General features: G+C 47.6%; 1 protein-coding gene across 3 annotated transcripts in view; it reads left to right on the top strand.

Moving 5' to 3' along the window:
* SLC13A5 (solute carrier family 13 member 5) overlaps positions 1 to 18,047 on the top strand; it is a 24,965-nt gene extending 6,918 nt beyond the window's left edge. For 2 of the 3 annotated variants that reach the window (XM_064166744.1, XM_064166745.1), the window contains exons 3-13: positions 2,689 to 2,817; positions 3,581 to 3,717; positions 4,162 to 4,376; positions 5,049 to 5,220; positions 6,900 to 7,022; positions 7,563 to 7,775; positions 9,551 to 9,672; positions 9,893 to 10,011; positions 11,236 to 11,397; positions 13,392 to 13,529; positions 14,733 to 18,047. In XM_064166744.1, coding sequence (XP_064022814.1) covers positions 2,689 to 2,817; positions 3,581 to 3,717; positions 4,162 to 4,376; positions 5,049 to 5,220; positions 6,900 to 7,022; positions 7,563 to 7,775; positions 9,551 to 9,672; positions 9,893 to 10,011; positions 11,236 to 11,397; positions 13,392 to 13,529; positions 14,733 to 14,861 — 1,659 coding nt within the window. In that variant the 3' untranslated portion in view covers positions 14,862 to 18,047. Of the gene's footprint in view, positions 1 to 2,688; positions 2,818 to 3,580; positions 3,718 to 4,161; positions 4,377 to 5,048; positions 5,221 to 6,899; positions 7,023 to 7,562; positions 7,776 to 9,550; positions 9,673 to 9,892; positions 10,012 to 11,235; positions 11,398 to 13,391; positions 13,530 to 14,732 lie in introns of those variants that run through there. The other variant, XR_010307430.1, reaches the window with a different exon arrangement.

Here is an 18,047-nt window from a genome sequence, read left to right as displayed (position 1 = left end):
GGCAGCTCAGTAAGCTCCTCAGCCCCACATCTCAGGAGCCTGTGCTGCAAGTTTCACTCCCAGATGCTCTTCAGGCACTGGTGCTAGGCAGCTGAACTTGCAGAGTTCCGTGCCAGTCTCTGTTCACCCAAAGCGTTGTGCCCCTGCCAGGACCTGCGGTTCCCATGGAGCCAACCCATCTTGCAGATTAGCTGCAATTCTTTTGTGGCCAAAGATGAATATCTGCGTAAGTGACCTTGTCCAGGATTGTGCTTTGCACTATCTGATAGCGACGACAGTGAACAGGACTTGTGGCTTCTCCAGCTGACTCTGCTGAGGCTCGGAGGTATTTGGAGGAGGGCTGCTGAGTGGTGTTTCTCATCGGGGTGCAGTCAGAAGCTCTGCGGTTGGTGTGTTATGCAGTGATCATAGCTGCATTCAAATGCAACATCCTCCGGTTCACATCCAGCTTACCCCAGGGATGGTGATGGCTCAACCCCTTTTGCTTCCAGTGGAGCTGCAACAAGCAGGAGATTGGAATAACCCAGTGAGGAGTTTGATCTTCAGTATCTTGTAGCCTTCATGGCAGAATGTGAAAGCTCAGTTAGGCTACTGGAGTTGTAGAGGATATGTGCATGCTGACCACAGTCTTTCTTAGTGACCTGTGTTGCTCAGTGTATGCATGCTTAGAAACAAAAAAAAACCCATGTTTAGAAACAAAATTGCCAACCATTCTGGCATATATATATATATATATATATGCCCCATATATATATATATATATATATATATATATATATATATATATATATATGCCATATATATATTTATAGAATAACAGAATCATAAAATCAACCAGGCTGGAAGAGACCTCCAAGCTCATCCAGTCCAACCTAGCACCCAGCCCTATCCAATCAACTAGACCATGGCACTAAGTGCCTCATCCAGTCTTGTCTTGAACACTTCCAAGGATGGTGACTCCACCACCTCCCTGGGCAGCCCATTCCAATGGCAAATCATGTATATACATACATATATATATACACACCTAAGGAGTATCAGCCCTACCTCAGCGTTGAACCCTGGTGCTGTATAGAAAGGAGAGTTTCCTGCCTGACAGGCAATAGTTTGATCAACACTAGGAAAGATCATTTCCCTAAAGAATAAGTATGTCTTCACTTTTCCAGTATCAGTATGAATATTATGTCACCAGACTAAGCTGGGAAATTACAGGATTTCACAATGGGAGAGCAGCCTTTGCTTAAGCTCTCAGCTCCCTGTTTGTTGTCTGTGCAGAGACACTAAAGAAACATTCTGTTCCTGTTCTAGTAAGCCACTGATAGCTACAGGTACAGATCCAGATGTACATTTAATTCCAGGTCTTGGGCTATTTGAATTGGCTGTGCTGCTTGGAGTTAATTTGTAAGCATGGTTGTATTTTTGAACTTCACACAAATTATTTACTCTCCACTCTACGAGCTCAGGGATTCCTTCTGTATGGTGAATTTTACCCGCTTAAGGTCGTTTATCTCTTTTAATCTGGCAACAGATTAACCACAGTCACTTTTGCACTTAGTTATTGTGGTGCAGCATGAATTGTGCCTCCTGTCTGTGAAGGGAAGAGGCTTAAATGGGATCTGATAGCTTTTTAGTTTCTGAAGGAATACTGCTTTCAAAACTCGTGCTGTAATTAAGCTCCAGGAAACCTGAAGCGGGGAGGGGGAACCCCAAACAATTAAAATTACATTTTGGAAAGCTTTTTTCTGCTTCTCAAGATGAAGGGAAAAAAAAACCCCACCCCCCCATTTATAAATGTCACCTCATGGCAAGTTTTAAAGGTCACTGTACCACCATTTATTTTTGCAGTAAAGTCCCACTTGTTCTATTAGAATAAAATCCTATAAACACAGACTTTAAATAGGAGCAAATTCTGCAGGACAGAACTCTGGCTTTAGCTTCACAACCCTGTCCACTGCTGGCTCTTAAATGCTTTCTGCTCCTAACCATTTTGAAAGTGCCAAGGGAGGAAGGTGAGGTTACTGAAATGCCTCAACAACAGCCTCAAAAGCCCTGTGGCCACATTCTAAGGTGAAGAGTCCCCTCAGTAGGTCAGCACAGGATGATCTGGGGAATTAAGTCCCTCTAAGCTATTTAGTCACTTAAAAAAAGGAAAGTGTTTTACTTTGTTACTTTAAAATGTTGATAAACGTTCAATTATTCAATTGTATGTGCTGGACACACGTCAAAGACTGGAGGATTTCAGTCAAGTTGGTCATCCACATGGGGAAATTTGGCCATCCTTTAGAAAATAATGGAGATAGAAACACCCAAATCTACAAACCTTGTTAAAAATTCCTGCCTCTATCCCTGGCACTATTAAAAGTTTCTGCTTGCCTCAGCTGCCAAGAGGTAACTGCACACAGCTGGGTCCTGGGCTAGTTGTGGAAGGTTTCTTTTTCTCACACCATATATTCTGGAGGGGGGTGTGCATTACAAAACTGTGTTTAAGAAGAGATTTGTATGCAAATGCCTCCAGAAGAAGGCTTAAAAGAGCCAAGTTTAAATCGTCAAGTCCCTGCTACCTGTTTCAGCATAACTTGCTTAGTTACAGATGATGGAGTGCTTGGGCTTGTTGTAAGAGCTACCAATGCGTTTCTTATCTTTAAGAATAGCTTGCTGTGCCTAAATGTGTCTTCCATTGTGCTGCAGGAGGCTAAATGTGCATACATCATTATCATCATGGCTGTGTTCTGGTGCACTGAAGTGATCCCGCTGGCTGTTACCTCCCTCATGCCTGTGGTGTTTTTCCCTCTGCTCGGAGTTCAGAGCTCTAAAACAGTAAGGAACTTGCTCAGACTGATACAGGGATGTGAATTCCTCTGCTTCCCCACCAGGGTTCAGCAAATCAGGGGAGTGTTCCAGTTCGGTGGTGCTGCTTTTGAGCACGTTGAGCAATGTTCAGGGTTCCTGTACGGGAAGATGCTGAACTCAATACACATTTGCTCAGGACTTTAAGGGTGTTGGAGCTCGAGGTGGTAAAGGGGAAAGGCTGTTTCTAGGGGTGGATCCTGCTGGAGAGCATCCTTCTAGTGCCAGTGGCCTGTGTTTATAACCCATCCCATGAGATGTGTCCTCTGGAAAATGCACAGGGCAAACTTCTTCTGACACGGTAGGGAGCATGATGCCAGCAAGCAGAGTGTCCCCTCCAAAGTTCATTCTGGCTGTTGTGTGGCTCTGTTTAGGTTCTGTAGCCCTGCTGCAGTGCTGGTCAACAAGTTGGTGAGAGCAGCTGTGCTTGGTAAAGGTGCTGAGACTTCTGGTTTGGTGCTCAGCGTTTCTGGTGTCTGCAAAATGCCTCGAGCCCTTAACAGTGCTTTAGGAAACTGCTAAAGGGTCAGGAAGGAAGGTTCAAGCTGCACAGAGGGCTCCTGCTCTAAACAGCTCAGCACTTAGGACATAAAGGGTTTGGTAGCTCTGAGGCTGCAACGGTCTCTTCTGCTGGTGGGATGGGACCTGGTGCAGGTTCTGGGAGGATGGAAGGCAAAATGTAATAGTGAATTGAGGGCAGTGGGGGCCCTGACCTACCTTCTCTGTCTTGCAGGTGTGCTTGCAGTACCTGAATGACACAAACATGCTCTTTGTGGGAGGGCTGATTGTTGCAATCTCTGTTGAACACTGGAATCTTCACAAAAGGATTGCACTGAGGGTCCTGCTGATCCTTGGGGTCAAACCTGCACTGTAAGAGTGTTACATTACTTCTTTCTTGCCCCTGACAATTCAGCAGAGGTCTAGGAATAGTCCTTAACTGTCAGCAGAGAAGGGGACCTTCAAAAACCTCCTTTGCTGCAGTTGTACAGTTCCCAGAGGTAAAGTCTGGCAGCAGAAAGAGTTTATTTGTCCTTTAGCCAAAACCAGCATGTGGCTAAATTCTAGACATTTGCCACTGGGGACAAAATGATGACAGACTTAATCATGCACAGACTGAAGAGCTAAAGGGCTTTCTGGGATTCCTTCAGTGAAGGTGGCAGAGCTGTCCTGGAAGGGAATCTGGCCCTGCTTTGTGTTAATGGGTGCCATACACATCCCTGCCTGGGCTCTGCTCTCTGAATTGCAGTGACCACAAAGCCTGGCAGCATCTGCTTGCTTTCCTCTTTTCTCCTCTGCCTGTTTCTCTCTTTTCAGCCTCATGCTGGGATTTATGATAGTCACTGCCTTCCTGTCCATGTGGATAAGTAACACAGCCACCACTGCTATGATGGTTCCCATTGTCCAGGCTGTCCTGGATCAAATGGACAACACAGAGCATGATGTGACCATGATGGAACAAGGAACTGGGCAGACAATTACAGTGATTGAGCTGGAAGAAAAGAGTGCAGCAGATCTCACCACAGTGAATGGTAAGGGGCCCAGTCAGCTACTGAACTTGTTACACTCTGAGCCCCCTGTCGTGGGAGTTCTCTGTTCCTTTTCCAAGGAACAAAGATTTGTTTTACCCAGCATTGAAAGCAATAAATGCATGCAACAAAATCCCCTTTGGTATTGTTGAGCTGGTTGCAATTGCCATAAATCCATTGTCCTGCACCATCAGTCCAGTCAGGCTTCAAGCTTAGATTGTTAACCTGGGAGAGCAGTGGGCACAGCAGCAACATGTCATGGTTAGTGTAAACTGACATTGATCTGAAGAGTTATGCCAGACCAGAGCTTGGCTTTGGGTGGGGTTTTTTTTACTGCCCATAGTCACAGCTGTTAGAGCTGGTTGGGTTCTTATTGTGGTATTGGGATGGTTCCAGTGACTACAATTTCTGGCTGGTGGTAAGCCTCTCTGTGAAACAGAAAATTACTGCTCAGAAACTGTGGCATTGATCTGGACAGCAGCATCCTTGGACCGTGTAGATCCTCTCTTCAGTTCCTCACAAGCAGGGCTCCAGAGTGCTTAGGGACATAGCTGTGAGGGTTTGCATTTCAAAACATGGCCATACACAAACTGGCAACACTGAGCCTGCAGACCCTGCACTGAACTCTTTGCCTCCCTATCCTGACCTGAGACAAGTCACCTTCTTTGTCTCCAGCTGTAAGCAATGGGCAAGTCCCTGATGACCCCAGATCTTCTGAGGAGAAGAGGACGAGGAAGAGCATCTGTAAGGGGATGACACTTTGTGTCTGCTACGCTGCCAGCATCGGGGGAACTGCGACACTCACCGGCACGGGACCTAACATGGTGTTGAAAGGGCAGATGAATCAGTGAGTCATTGCTGCTGCTGCTGCTGCTGCTGCTGCTGCTGCTGCGACACACACATAGAATCCTGGAAGGGTTTAAGTTGGAAGGCACCTCAGAAATCATCTCCTCACAGGCTCACCGGATGTCAGGGGTTGAAAGGGACTCAAAGAGATCATTGAGTCCAACCTCCCTGCCAGAGCAGGACCATACAGTCTAGCTCAGGGCACACAGGAACACATCCAGACAGGCCTTGAAAGGCTCCACAGAAGGAGACTCCACAACCTCTCTGGGCAGCCTGTTCCAGTGCTCTGGTACCCTTACAGTAAAGAAGTTCCTCCTTGTGTTGAGCTGGAACCTCCTGTGCTGCAGCTTCCATCCATTGCTCCTTGTCCTATCCCAGGGAGCCAGCTGCACACGGCCACATTCAGTCCGGCCTTGAACACCCCCAGAGAGGAGGCAGCCACAGCCTCCCTGGGCAGCCTGTTCCAGAGTCTCACCACCCTCCTACTGAAGAACTTCTTCCTCAGCTCCATTCCAACCCTGCTCTCCTTCAGCTTTAAACCATTCCCCCTTCCCTGTCCCTAGATACTCTCCTGAAAAGTCTCTCTGCAGCCTTCCTGTAGGGTCCTTTCAGGTATTGGAAGGCAGCTCTAAGGTCCCTCCCAGAGTCTTGTCTTCTCCAGGCAAACAACCTAACAGCCTGTCCTCATAGCAGAGGTTATTCTTACTGTTTCTGTGACCAAATGTCTAGTCTTAGATGAAAGGTTCAGCTGCAAGCTCTAAGCAATGAGTCACCGGTTGATGAACTGAGAGTGAAGTAATTTGCCTCATTTTTTGCAGCAGCCCTCTTTGGGCAGCTGTGTGCTGGTGTTAGTTCTCCCGAGCAAAGTGCTTGCTGCTAATCAGCCAATAGCTGGTTGAGCATGAGGTAGTGGTTCTTCTGCCTCCTCAACTCAGAAGGACGATGAACTCCATGCTAAAGAGAGCTGAAATAGCCTCTCCTACAGTGTTAAGTCTTCCATCCTGTGGCTGTGGAAACTACAGCTGCTGTTGGAAAGGAAAGGAGCTATCCACAAAATGCTCTTGCCTAAAGTGGTTGAAGTGGAAATCTTGCAGACTCCACAGCAGTGCTCAAGGTTGCTCCCTCCTGCTTGTAGTCCTGCAGCCTGCTGGGTGTGACAGCCAGCTGGAAATTCGCTGTTGGTATTTTTTTCCCTCCAGCCATTATTGGTGGACACAGGGAAGAGCAAAAATTGCTGTTCTTAAAACACTGAGCTCATTCTTTTAAGGCAACTGACAACTTTGCCTGCTGTTGAAGTGGCAGGAGTGCCACTTTTAATTTCAGGAAAGGCAGTTCTTGCTCTCTCACTGGAAAGAGTGGGGAGGAAGAAGGAATGTCCTGTCTTGAGATAAATGAGCAGGCAGGTTGGAAGTGAAGGGCACCCTGAATGTGTAGGACATCTTTCAGCAGTGCTTGTCTTACAGAAACCTAAAATACCACCATGAGCTCCTACATGCATGGAAGGTAAATCTAGGGGAAGCTGAGGAGCATTGAAGTTCTGCTCTAAAATCCAAGCTGCCTTCCCTAGTGAGTTAGGCTGTGTGTGTTGCCTGTGAGTGCTTGTAGTGGTTGTTCTAGTTTTATGTGTCCTTGTCACCAGCACATCTTAAAGGGAGCTGCTTTGACATTTTTTCTTTGCAGGTTGTACCCCAATAACAATGATGTTTTGAATTTTGCTTCCTGGTTCGGGTTTGCCTTCCCAAACATGGTTCTGATGTTGGTGCTGGCTTGGCTTTGGTTACAGTGCTCCTTCATGGGACTCAAGTGAGTGTTTCAAGTAGATGACGTTGGGTAAAGCCCTCAGCTAATGCAGATCAGCTTACTGAGGGATAAGTGCACTGACAAGTTCCTGCATTTGTAGCAGAGAGAAGTTCCATTTCACAGTAACTTTTGAGGTCTGGAAGTTTTCTGGTTTTATGGGACTTGCACCAAGGCAAAAGCTTTTGATACTCTTCATGTTCAGACAGAATGCCTTTCTATTTTTCCATCTCACATCTGTGGAGACATCTCTCTCCTAGGACAGTTAGCATAGCTGCTTTGCTACCCTTCAGTCAAAACTGGGTTTTTCATCCCAAGTTGCTCCAAATTTGACAGAGCCTTAGATCCATTCACAGGCTCCTTTCTTCTCTGAGATCTGGCATCTTCCCATGAAATATCTTGACACTGTTGTCACTTCTTTGTTCCTGGCCTCTGCTGTAGTCTGTGTCTGTCCCCAGGAATGACAGCTTCAGAGTATCAGACATGTCTGTCAAGCCCTCTAGTATATTAATTCTTACAGTATTTCCCTCTTCCTTTTTCTTACAGCTTTAAAAAAAGCTGGGGCTGTGGGGCAGAGAGAACTGCCAAAGAAAAAGCTGCCTACAACGTCCTGAAGGCAGAAATGAAGAAATTAGGTCCCATCACTTATGCTGAATTCAATGTCCTCCTCATGTTTCTTCTGCTGGTTCTCTTGTGGTTCTCCAGACATCCAGGCTTTGTGAAAGGCTGGGCTGCCAGGCTCTTCCCAGAAGGAGAAAAGTAAGTTTTTATGTATTTCTTCTTTTTCATCCTGTACCCTCTTGAATGTGAATCAGATTCTCTTGCTCTTGCGTTCCACTTTGAGTGTGGGGTCATTCATAGAATCATAGAGTCAACCAGCTTGGAAGAGACCTCCAAAATCATCCAGTCCAACCTAGCACCCAGCCCTATCCAGTCAACCAGACCATGGCACTAAGTGCCCCATCCAGTCTGTTCTTAAACACTTCCAGGGACGGTGACTCCACCACCTCCCTGGGCAGCCCATTCCAATGCCAATCACTCTCTCTGCCAACAACTTCCTAACAACATCCAGCCTAGACCTCCCCTGGCACAACTGGAGACTGTGTCCCCTCCTTCTGTTGCTGCTTGCCTGGCAGCAGAGCCCAACCCCACCTGGCTACAGCCTCCCTTCAGGTAGTTGCAGACAGCAATGAGCTCTGCCCTGAGCCTCCTCTTCTGCAGGCTGCACACCCCCAGCTCCCTCAGCCTCTCCTCACAGAGCTGTGCTCCAGGCCCCTCCCCAGCTTTGTCGCCCTCCTGTGGACATGTTTCAGTATCTCAACTTTTCTCTTGAATTGAGGAGCCCAGAACTGGACATAGCACTCAAGGTGTGGCCTGAGCAGTGCTGAGCACAGGGGCAGAATGACCTCTCTGGTCCTGCTGGCCACACTGTTCCTGATGCAGGCCAGGATGCCATTGGCTCTCCTGCCCACCTGGGCACACTGCTGGCTCATCTTCAGCTACACTTTACCAGCACCCCCATGTCCCTCTCTGCCTGGCTGCTCTCAGCCACTCTGTCCCCAGCCTGTAGAGCTGCTTGGGGTTGTTGTGGCAAAAGTGCAGAACCCTGCACTTGGCCTTGTTCAATCTCATCTCATTGGCCAATGCCCACTCACCCAGTCTGTTAAGGTCCCTCTTCAGGGCTCTCCTACCCTCCAACAGATCAATACCTGCTCCTACCTTGGTGTCACCCCAGCCTTGTCCAGATCCATGTGTTTGCTGGCCTTGTTTCTGGCTCTTGTGCCTGAGATCACCACTTGGGCTGCTGTTTGGCAGCTCGTGCTGCAGTGAAGGCTGGAGACTGAGCCACAGAGCAAGCTGAACCTCCTAAAGGAAGAGAAAATTCCTCAGTGCTGGTCTCAGTCACACTGAAGTCAGTGTTAGCATTCTGTTTGTGTCAGCTCCAATCAGCTGTGGTGTCATTTGACAATACCGCCTCAGAAACAGAATCACAGAAACAGAAACATCCAGGTTGGAAAAGTCCCTCAGGATCACTGAGTCCAACCTATAACCCTGATCAACAAGATTCACATTAAAACCATATCCCTAAGCACCATATCCAAACAACCCTTAAACACATCCAGCGTGGGTGACCTCAATGCAGTGGCTTAGAAGTCACTGGGACATTGACTGGGCACTTTGAGTGGCTTAAAACACCAAATGCAGGGTGGGACTGCCAGACCATTTCTTGACACATCTTCCTCTAAGATACACCTGTTGAGTCTTGGCTTCACCACAGAGAGGTAGCCCTGCTGCCTGGAGCTGCTGCCAGCTGTGGCTCTGGGTATTAATGTGTAACTGCAGCTGGTTTCTTGTATTCCTGTGTTTGTGCTGTGGCAGGGCCAAGAGATCTCAGTCATGAACTAATGACCCATTTTGCTAATGAGCAAATCCCAAACAGGATGACAAAGTGCAGTGCCTGCAGTGCTGGAAGGCAGCCATCTCCCAGGAGAAGGATGCCTCTTTTCTAAGCTGTATTCTTCCTTCCTCCTTAGGTACATCACTGATTCTGCTCCTGCTGTCTTTATTGCCCTGCTGCTGTTTATCCTTCCTGCTGATAGACCCAAATTCATAGGCTGGAATCCAAGCGTGTCTCACCCTGAACAGACAGAAGAAGGTATTTGAAAGAGGAATTGTAACCTTGTGAAACAGCCAGCTCCAGCTAACATGGCAGGAACACCTAACAGTTCCTGCTCCTCTTTATTACCCTTAGCCCATGCAGAGTTCTCAGTAACATGCATCTGCCTGTTGGGTCTTTCCCTGCTGTCTTGTAGAGCAGGAGACAGAATTGTCTTCTCTCACCTAAAACATGTTCTGCTTTTCATTTCTCACTTCAGATATAAAAAAGCCATTTTTATCAGCCCCGCTGCTAGACTGGAATGTGGTTCAGAGGAAGATGCCCTGGAGCATTGTGCTGCTGCTGGGAGGAGGTTTTGCTTTGGCTGATGCAAGCGCAGTATGTCCTGACACTCTTTTTTCTCTGACTCCAAGGAGAACTTGCCTGGTTTGTTATCTAGTCCTGTATTACTGGGCATGCACCCAAAGCCAAACCCAGGAGAGATGTTCAGATCTGGATGCAGATCCAAATTAGCCAAAATTGGGAGGACAGGTAAATGTTTGTGCCCCTCTTTGTCAGGAGTTTCTGTGCTCTGGCCAAATTTCTTCAGTTTACCTGCTGAGCAGTTTGGGATCTTCACTGGCTGGATGGGCCAGAAAAGCAGCTTTTTTTTTTCTTCCCTATTATCATCACAATCCCAGCCCTGGCTAGAAAAAAAACCAGAAGTATAGATAAGACTTGTAAGGTTTTCAGTACCATTTGAGGTTTATTTAAAGGATTTAAACCAAACTGCTACTGAAGTGGTCAGGAAGAACATCATTGTGGGTAGCTACCTTCCCAGAGTGGGGTTTCTTGAACCTCTTGCCAGTGGCTGTTGACAGGCAAATGTGATGCATTCCATAAGCCCATGGTTTGAGCCTGTGTTCATAAATTCACAGGAAAGGCAGCTGAATTCCCAACACAGGAAAGAATCTTGAGGTGAACCATATTGTTTCCTTCATCACTGCTAAGAGGTATCTAAATCGAAGCAAGACTTAGCTGTCAGCATTGCTGTGCTCTGGGAGAATTCAGGCTCACAGCTAAGTTTTGTGGCTGGATGGGTTTAGACCATGGGACAAATGAAAACTCCAGGGACCTCCCTTCATCTGCATACATCATGGATACATCAGTAAAGCTCCAGAGCATCAGAAGCCATCACAGCAAAGATTTTGCAAGCAGATTGAGTCAACTGCTGCCTGTATTCCTGCAACAGAGTATTGATGGTCATGCAGAAACATGGCAAATACAAGCTTGGAGGCTTCTGAGTGATACATTAAGGGTTTGCCACCAGCTCACCACAGCAATAACTGTTTCTGTTCAGAAAATCCCATCATTTGGAGAGCAGTGTGAGCAGGTATTTGGCCTCCAGAACAACCAGTGCAGTGAGACTCAATGTGATGCCTGCCTGGCAAGAAATTGGTTTTGGTGTTCTTGACTGTTGATTGCATTTCCTGGATGGTGCTGGTGTAATTCGGGAGCCATCCAGCATCACTCGGTAGGAATGTTGCAGGTAACAGGAGTTGCCTTGCTCATGAGCTCAGGGTTCTAAGCCTCCCTGAGAGACAGTTGTTGTTTTCTTGTCAGAACTCTGGGCTCTCAGCTTGGCTGGGCCATCAGATGACTCCTCTAGGATCTATCCCCCCGTGGGCCATCGCCACAGTGCTCTCTCTGATCATAGCTGTCTTCACTGAGTGCACCAGCAACGTCGCCACAACCACCCTCTTCCTACCTGTCTTCTCATCCATGGTAAGGCTGCTCCCAGCCCCTTATCCTGACAGCTCTGTTAACCTGTCTCCTGAGACCCCACCTGGAGTACTGTGTGCAGTTCTGGAGCCCCCAACACAAGAAGGACATGGAAGTCTTGGAGCTAGTCCAGAGGAGGCCACCGAGATGCTCAGAGGGCTTCAGCAGCTCTGCTATGAGGACAGGCTGAGGGAGTTGAGGCTCTGCAGCCTGGAGAAGAGAAGGCTTTGAGGAGACCTTGGAGTGGCCTTGCAGTATCTGAAGGGGGCTAGAGGAGGGCTGGGGAGGGACTACTGACAAGATCTTGTGATGACAGGACAAGGAGCAATGGGTTTAAACTGGTGGAGGGGAGATTGAAACAGGATGTTAGGAAGACATTCTTGACAGTGAGGGTGGTGAGACACTGGCACAGGTTGCCCAGGGAGGTGTTCAGGACCAGGTTAGATGAGGCCTTGAGTGACCTGTTCTAGTGGGAGGTGTCCCTGCCTATGGCAGGGGTTTGGAACTGGATGATCTTTGAGGTCCCTTCCAACCTAAACCATTCTATGTTTCTATGATTCTACTGGCAAGGCAGTATCTCTTTTATTGCCTTGATTGTTGCTCCAGTGTTAATCTACAGCAACTGACTGTGCCACAGTGGGTACTGGTTTTAGCTGCTGTTCCCCGATGCCTTTATAGCATCACCAGTAAACAGAGAGTAGCAATGCAGACTTTCCTCAGGCTGCCTCTAAGCCTGAAGGCTGAGCACCAACTTTCCAGGAGGAGAAGGTGATCCAGGATGCCTATTCATGGGCACCCTCATTGAAAAGGAAGCCAGTTCAGACCTTCTGTGAGGTATTTCTTGGCCCTGGAGAAAGTGAAGCCAGAGTCTCTCTTTTCATACAGATCAACAAACCTCACAGAATCATAGAATGACAAAATCACTCAGGGTTGGAAGGGACGACAAGGATCACCCAGTTCCAATGCCCCTGCTATGGGCAGGGACACCTCACACTAGATCAGGCTGTCCAGAGCCTCATCCAGCCTGGCCTTAAACACCTCCAGGGATGAGGCTTCCACCACCTCCATGGGCAACCCATTCCAGGCTCTCACCACCCTCATGCTGAAGAACTTCTTCCTAACTGCCAGTTTGAATCTACCCATTTCTAGCTTTGTTCCATTCCCCCCAGTCCTGTCACTCCCTGACAGCCTAAGAAGTCACTCCACAGCTTTCCTGTAGCCCCTCTTCAGCTACTGAAAGGTCACAATAAGGTCACCTCGGAGCCTTCTCCTCTCCATTTACTTCTGGTCAGTTTGTACTGAAGCCATCAACTCAGGGCTGGAAAAACACACACCAAAAAACCCCAAAGCAGCCCAAAATCCAGCCCTTGCCATTGATCTCTTTGAATGAATCCTCAATCTTCATGGGTTTCTGCTGGAATACAATAAGTGGCAAGCTGCATTGCCAGAAGTTTGGCATTTTCCACAGGAAGCCAGAAGAGTTTTATCACTCGGCAAAGAAAACCTGGCACGTTCTGGTGCTGTTTGTCTGAGCAGAATGGGAGTTGTAGCACGATGGGAAAGAAGGAATAGGTTTTGTTATTGGTATGTAAAGTACAACTGCTTTATTCTAGGTCATTTCATCCAATGATCCCAGTCAAGGTGCTGAGCTATTAGTGACTTAAATTGGCTCTTAAGATCTGAGTCCCACAGAGTTTGTGTAATTATGGTGCTGTCCTTATGTTACCCTGGGAAAAAATGTGGTCCCAAGGTCAAGGAATAAATTTGAGTAGAGCTCCAAATTATACCACAGAGCAAAACAAACAATGAGAGGGAATCCAACATCGTTTTTAAGTGTAGCGGGACAGGAAAAGGGCAAAGTTATCTTTAAGCACATATGGATGCTTGTAAATGATAGGAGAGGAAGCAAGCCTGTGTCTGAGTGCCCTAGGAGAGATGTTCTTTGTGCTTTCCCTGTGGAACACCTCCAGAGTGGGGTTGCCTCCATCTGATTGCAGGCTACATCTGTCAAGATCCATCCTCTCTACGTGATGGTGCCTGCTACCCTCAGTGCCTCCTTTGCCTTCATGCTGCCTGTTGCCACACCGCCAAACGCCATCGTCTTCTCCTATGGCCACATTCGTGTTCTGGATATGGTAAGATGGGGACTGCCTGGAGCTCTCCATGGCCTTTAGCCAGCTGAAGTTAAAAACTGGCAAGCCTTTAAAGTCCTTTAAGACAACCCTTAAGTCTCTTAAACACTGAAAGGTTAACATGCACTCAGTGCTTTCGAGTCTGCTGGGGCTTTGGCAAGTGCAGCTGAAGCCTTGTTTCCACTGGAGCTGAAGGCAGAAGGTAACAATCATTTGCCCTAGGCTCTGCTCCTCTGATTGTCTGCCAGACCACACAGTGCCAGGTCTGTGCCCAGCACTCAGACATTATTGGGTTCCTGACCAGAGGCTTGAAGGGGCAGAAGCTGTGCTTTGACTAATAGGAGCTACTGGTACATGGCTGAAAGCACCTGGACTTAAACCATATGCCTAAGCACCACATCCAAATGACCCTTAAACACATCCAGGGTGGGTGACCCCATCACCGTCCTGGGCAGATCATTCCAGTCCCTGACCACTCTTCTCCATGAAAACCTTTTCCCTACTGTCCAATCCAAACCTGCCCAGCCTCAGATTGAGGCCATTCTGTCTCTAATTACCTGTGAGCAAAGCCCAGCAGCAGCCTCTCCACAACATCCCTTCAGGTAGTTGTAGGCATCAATGAGGTCTCCCCTCAGCCTCCTCTTCCTCACACTAACCATCCCCAGTTCCCTCAGTTGCTCCTCATCAGATTTATCCTCCAGGCCCTTCCCCAGCTTTTTTGCCCTCCTCTGGACCCACTCCAGCACCTCCACATCTCTCTTGTATTGCAGTGTTCGAAACTGAACATGACACTCGATGTGTGGCCTCACCAAAGCAGAGTAAAAGGGGACAATCACCTCCCTGCCCCTGCTGGAAACAGCATTTTTAATACAAGTCAGGATGCCATTAACCTTCTTGGCTGCCTGGGCATGCTGCTAGCTCCTATTCAGCTCCTGTCTATTACAACCCCCAGATCCTTTTCTGCCAGGCAGCTCTCCAGCCACACTGCCCTAAGCCTGTAGCGTTGCTTGGGGTTGTTGTGTCCAGGGGCTGTGCTCAGCAGGGCCTTGCTGATGTCCCCTGAGAGCACAGGGCAGGGAGCACAGTGGCTCTTTCTGGCACGTGTTTGACCATGGCTCTCTCTGGTGTGTGCACAAATTGGCCTTCCTGCAATTGGCTGTGCTGCTCTTTGGTTATTGTTGTTGGTTTGGACTTTTGTCCTCACAGGTTAGATCTGGAATAGTGATGAACATCATTGGAGTCTTCTGTGTCACGCTGGCCATCAACACATGGGGAAGACCTATATTTGAGCTGGACACTTTCCCAGACTGGGCAAACAGCACAACTAATCAGTGAGCAGTGAAGATTTCATGTGCTAAAGAAGGAAAGGACTCTTACTACTACTCCTAATCACCCAAAGCCCTCTGTAAAGTCTCACCACCTCTTCAGATCTGGTGTCAGGTGGTTGCTATCTTCTGGGAGTCACACCACAGTTCAGGCAAGAACCAATTCAAACTTATCCTGGTCGTGCTGGAGCCAGAAGTGCTGTTTAATCACACAACCCTAAGGATCATGTGTCTGGATCATGAGTGTGATCAAGTGATTTGGTGTCCCTGCAATCAAGGTCGAGATTGATAGTTTAACGAACGTTCAATAAAGAGGGGCAGGCTGTGGTTGCAACTACCCTGTCACTGGGATCTGCTGGGAATCAGCACCATTGGACACTGCATTTGGGCAGGAGCTGAGATTCATTAACTTGACTCTGTCATCTGGACAGAGGAATCTCTGCTTCGCTTGTCTAGTGGGAGAAGGGGCTCGTGTGCTGTGTTGTGCTTTGTGCTGTGTTGTGTTGAGCTGCTTTGTTGCGTTGTGCTGTGTTCTTTGTTGTGTTTTGTGCTGTGTTCTTTGTTGTGTTTTGTGCTGTGTTGTGCTTGTTGTGTTTTGTTTGTGCTGTGTTGTGCTGCTTTGTTTGATGTGTTGCTTTGCTGTGTTATACTGCTTTGTTGTGTGGTTCTTTGGTGTGTTTTGGTGTGTTTTGTTGTGCTGTGTTGTGCTGCTTTGTTTGATGTGTTGCTTTGCTGTGTTATACTGCTTTGTTGTGTGGTTCTTTGGTGTGTTTTGGTGTGTTTTGGTGTGCTGTGTTGTGCTGCTTTGTTTGATGTGTTGCTTTGCTGTGTTATACTGCTTTGTTGTGTGGTTCTTTGGTGTGTTTTGGTGTGTTTTGTTGTGCTGTGTTGTGCTGCTTTGTTTGATGTGTTGCTTTGCTGTGTTATACTGCTTTGTTGTGTGGTTCTTTGGTGTGTTTTGTTGTGCTGTGTTGTGCTGCTTTGTTTGATGTGTTGCTTTGTTGTGTAGTGTTGCTTTGCTCTGTTGTTCTTTGTCATGTTTTGGTGTGTTTTGTGCTCTGTGTGTTTTGTTGCACTGCGTTGTGCTGCTGTTGTGTTGCTTTGTTGTGTTTTTTGCTTTGTTTTGCTGTACTTTGTTGTGTTTTGTGCTCTGTGTGTTTTGTTGTACTGTGTTGTGCTGCTTTGTTGTGTTACGTTGCTTTATTGTGTTGGTTTGTGTTGTGCTGTGTCTTCTGTTGTGTTTTGTGCTGATGTGTTGTGCTGTGCAGTCCTTTGTTATGTTTTGGTGTGCTGTGTTGTGCGTGGTTGTGTTTAGTTGTGCTGTGGAGCTGTGTTGTTGCACTGTGTTTTGTTGTGCTGTGCTATGTTGTGTTATGTTGCTGTGTTGCATTATGTTTTAGTCAGGCCTTGGAATCCTTCCAAGTCAACATCCAACACCTCTCCCATTGCCTTGTTTTCATTCCCCAGTCTCACTGCATTCAGAGAGCCTTACTGAGGGCTGAGATAACATAATTCCATGGTTCAGCTGAAGTCTCAGGCAGTGCTGAGTAAAGGCTGGCTTTGTCTTCCCAGCCACTGGATGTGGTTTCTACCTGCCAAACAGTGTTTTGCTGATGCCAGCCTGGAAATGGCTGCAGACCTGTAGGACTTCACATCCATTGTGAAGGTTCCCCAGATGTGCCTTACTGAACAACTCTGAAATTCTGGAATGGAGACAAAGCATGAGAAAGGCTCTAACTGGAGGCCTTCTGAAAATATGGGGCCCCAAATTTTAGGTCTTGTGCTGGCTGCCAGAGTGGGAGCTGTCTTGGGTACTTTGGAATTCAGATCCAGTGAGGAGAGTGTTCTGCAGAACCTGTTTTTGTGTCATTTCCAAAGCAGAAGTAGCCTATAGAAAGACTGGGGCTGGGCTAGGTGTGTTTGTCAGTGATGTGTGGATGCTTTTCCTTCAACCCTGGAGAAGAAGTTGGATGGGAGGTGGAGAGATCTGCGGCAGTGAGCCAAGTCCTGCTCCCAGCCCTGCTGTGCAGCCTCACACAAGGCAGATCACCACTTTTTGCCTCAGTTTCCCCTGAGGAAGATGCCATGGTGCCTGTCTGCCTCATAAGGGTACTATGAGGATGTAAGGGTCAAATTCTGCACCCAAAGTGGTTCCCCACCTGATGACAAGGGTGCAGCACGTGGAGTGGTCTGGTTCTTAACATCAATGTGCTTTGTAGAGCTGGTAAGGTTCTCCCTTTTTGTCTTCAGGAATGAGGGAAATATTTATCCACAAAATGAGCATGTGCTTTTCTGAGCAGGAAACTACTTCAAGAATGTTTTGGTTTTCATGCCTTTGTCACCTGTGCTCTTTCAAGGTGCTGGGCACCGTAAGCTCTACCGACTTGTTCCCAGGTGCCTTCAGTGGCACTTTGTCTACCCAGCTGGCTGCATTGTGGTGTAGCCTCATACCTCTTCCATGGAATGGTGGAGCATGTGGGTAAACACTGTCCCACTTGCAGATATCGACAGGAAAGGGCAGTTCTAGTGCCAAGAGGTGGTTTGGTCACAGAAATTTCTCACCACTCAAAGCTTATTGCAATGTTTGTTTGAAGACGTAAAACCAGGAACAGTTAAGCACCTTCTGTGCTTTGACAGTCACCACTTCATGTTGATTTGCATCTGTAGGGGTCTAAATGCACTTGGGAAAGGGACTCATTCTGCCTTCTGATGGACTTCAGAGTATGAGGACATATCACCACTGCCAGGTACTTCTTGGTGCTTGCCCTTCACTGCTGCAGCACAGAGTGGAGCTTGTGTGGGTGGGTAGCACTCAGCTCATCTCAGTCCATGCAGATCAAAATTCTCTCAAACCTGTTTCACCTCAGAGCTGAGCAGACACTTCCTGTCCCATCTGCAGGAAGGAATGTTCCATAACTTCCTTGAAGGGGAGAAAGTTCTCTCATCTCAACTAGGGATGAGCTTCCCTCTGTTGCTGTGCAAGGATAAAACAAAATCTGGTTCCATCAGTGGTCACACAGTGATCATTGACAGGGCAGGGGGAAGATGCAGGTGGACTGAAGGATTTGTTTGATGTGCCCACTCTCCCGTCAGGAGCAAATGTTTCTTTCTGAGTCACTTTTATGATTGATTTGTACTTAATTTAAATGGGTGAGTTGCAGAATTGGAGCCTGGCAAATAAAAGAATTTACCAGAA

The sequence above is a fragment of the Pogoniulus pusillus genome, chromosome 27 (assembly GCF_015220805.1).
Source record: "Pogoniulus pusillus isolate bPogPus1 chromosome 27, bPogPus1.pri, whole genome shotgun sequence".
Classification (NCBI taxonomy): Eukaryota; Metazoa; Chordata; class Aves; order Piciformes; family Lybiidae; genus Pogoniulus; species Pogoniulus pusillus.
The sequence above is the reverse complement of the archived record's forward strand: the minus strand, read 5'-3'. Positions and strand labels throughout refer to the sequence as shown.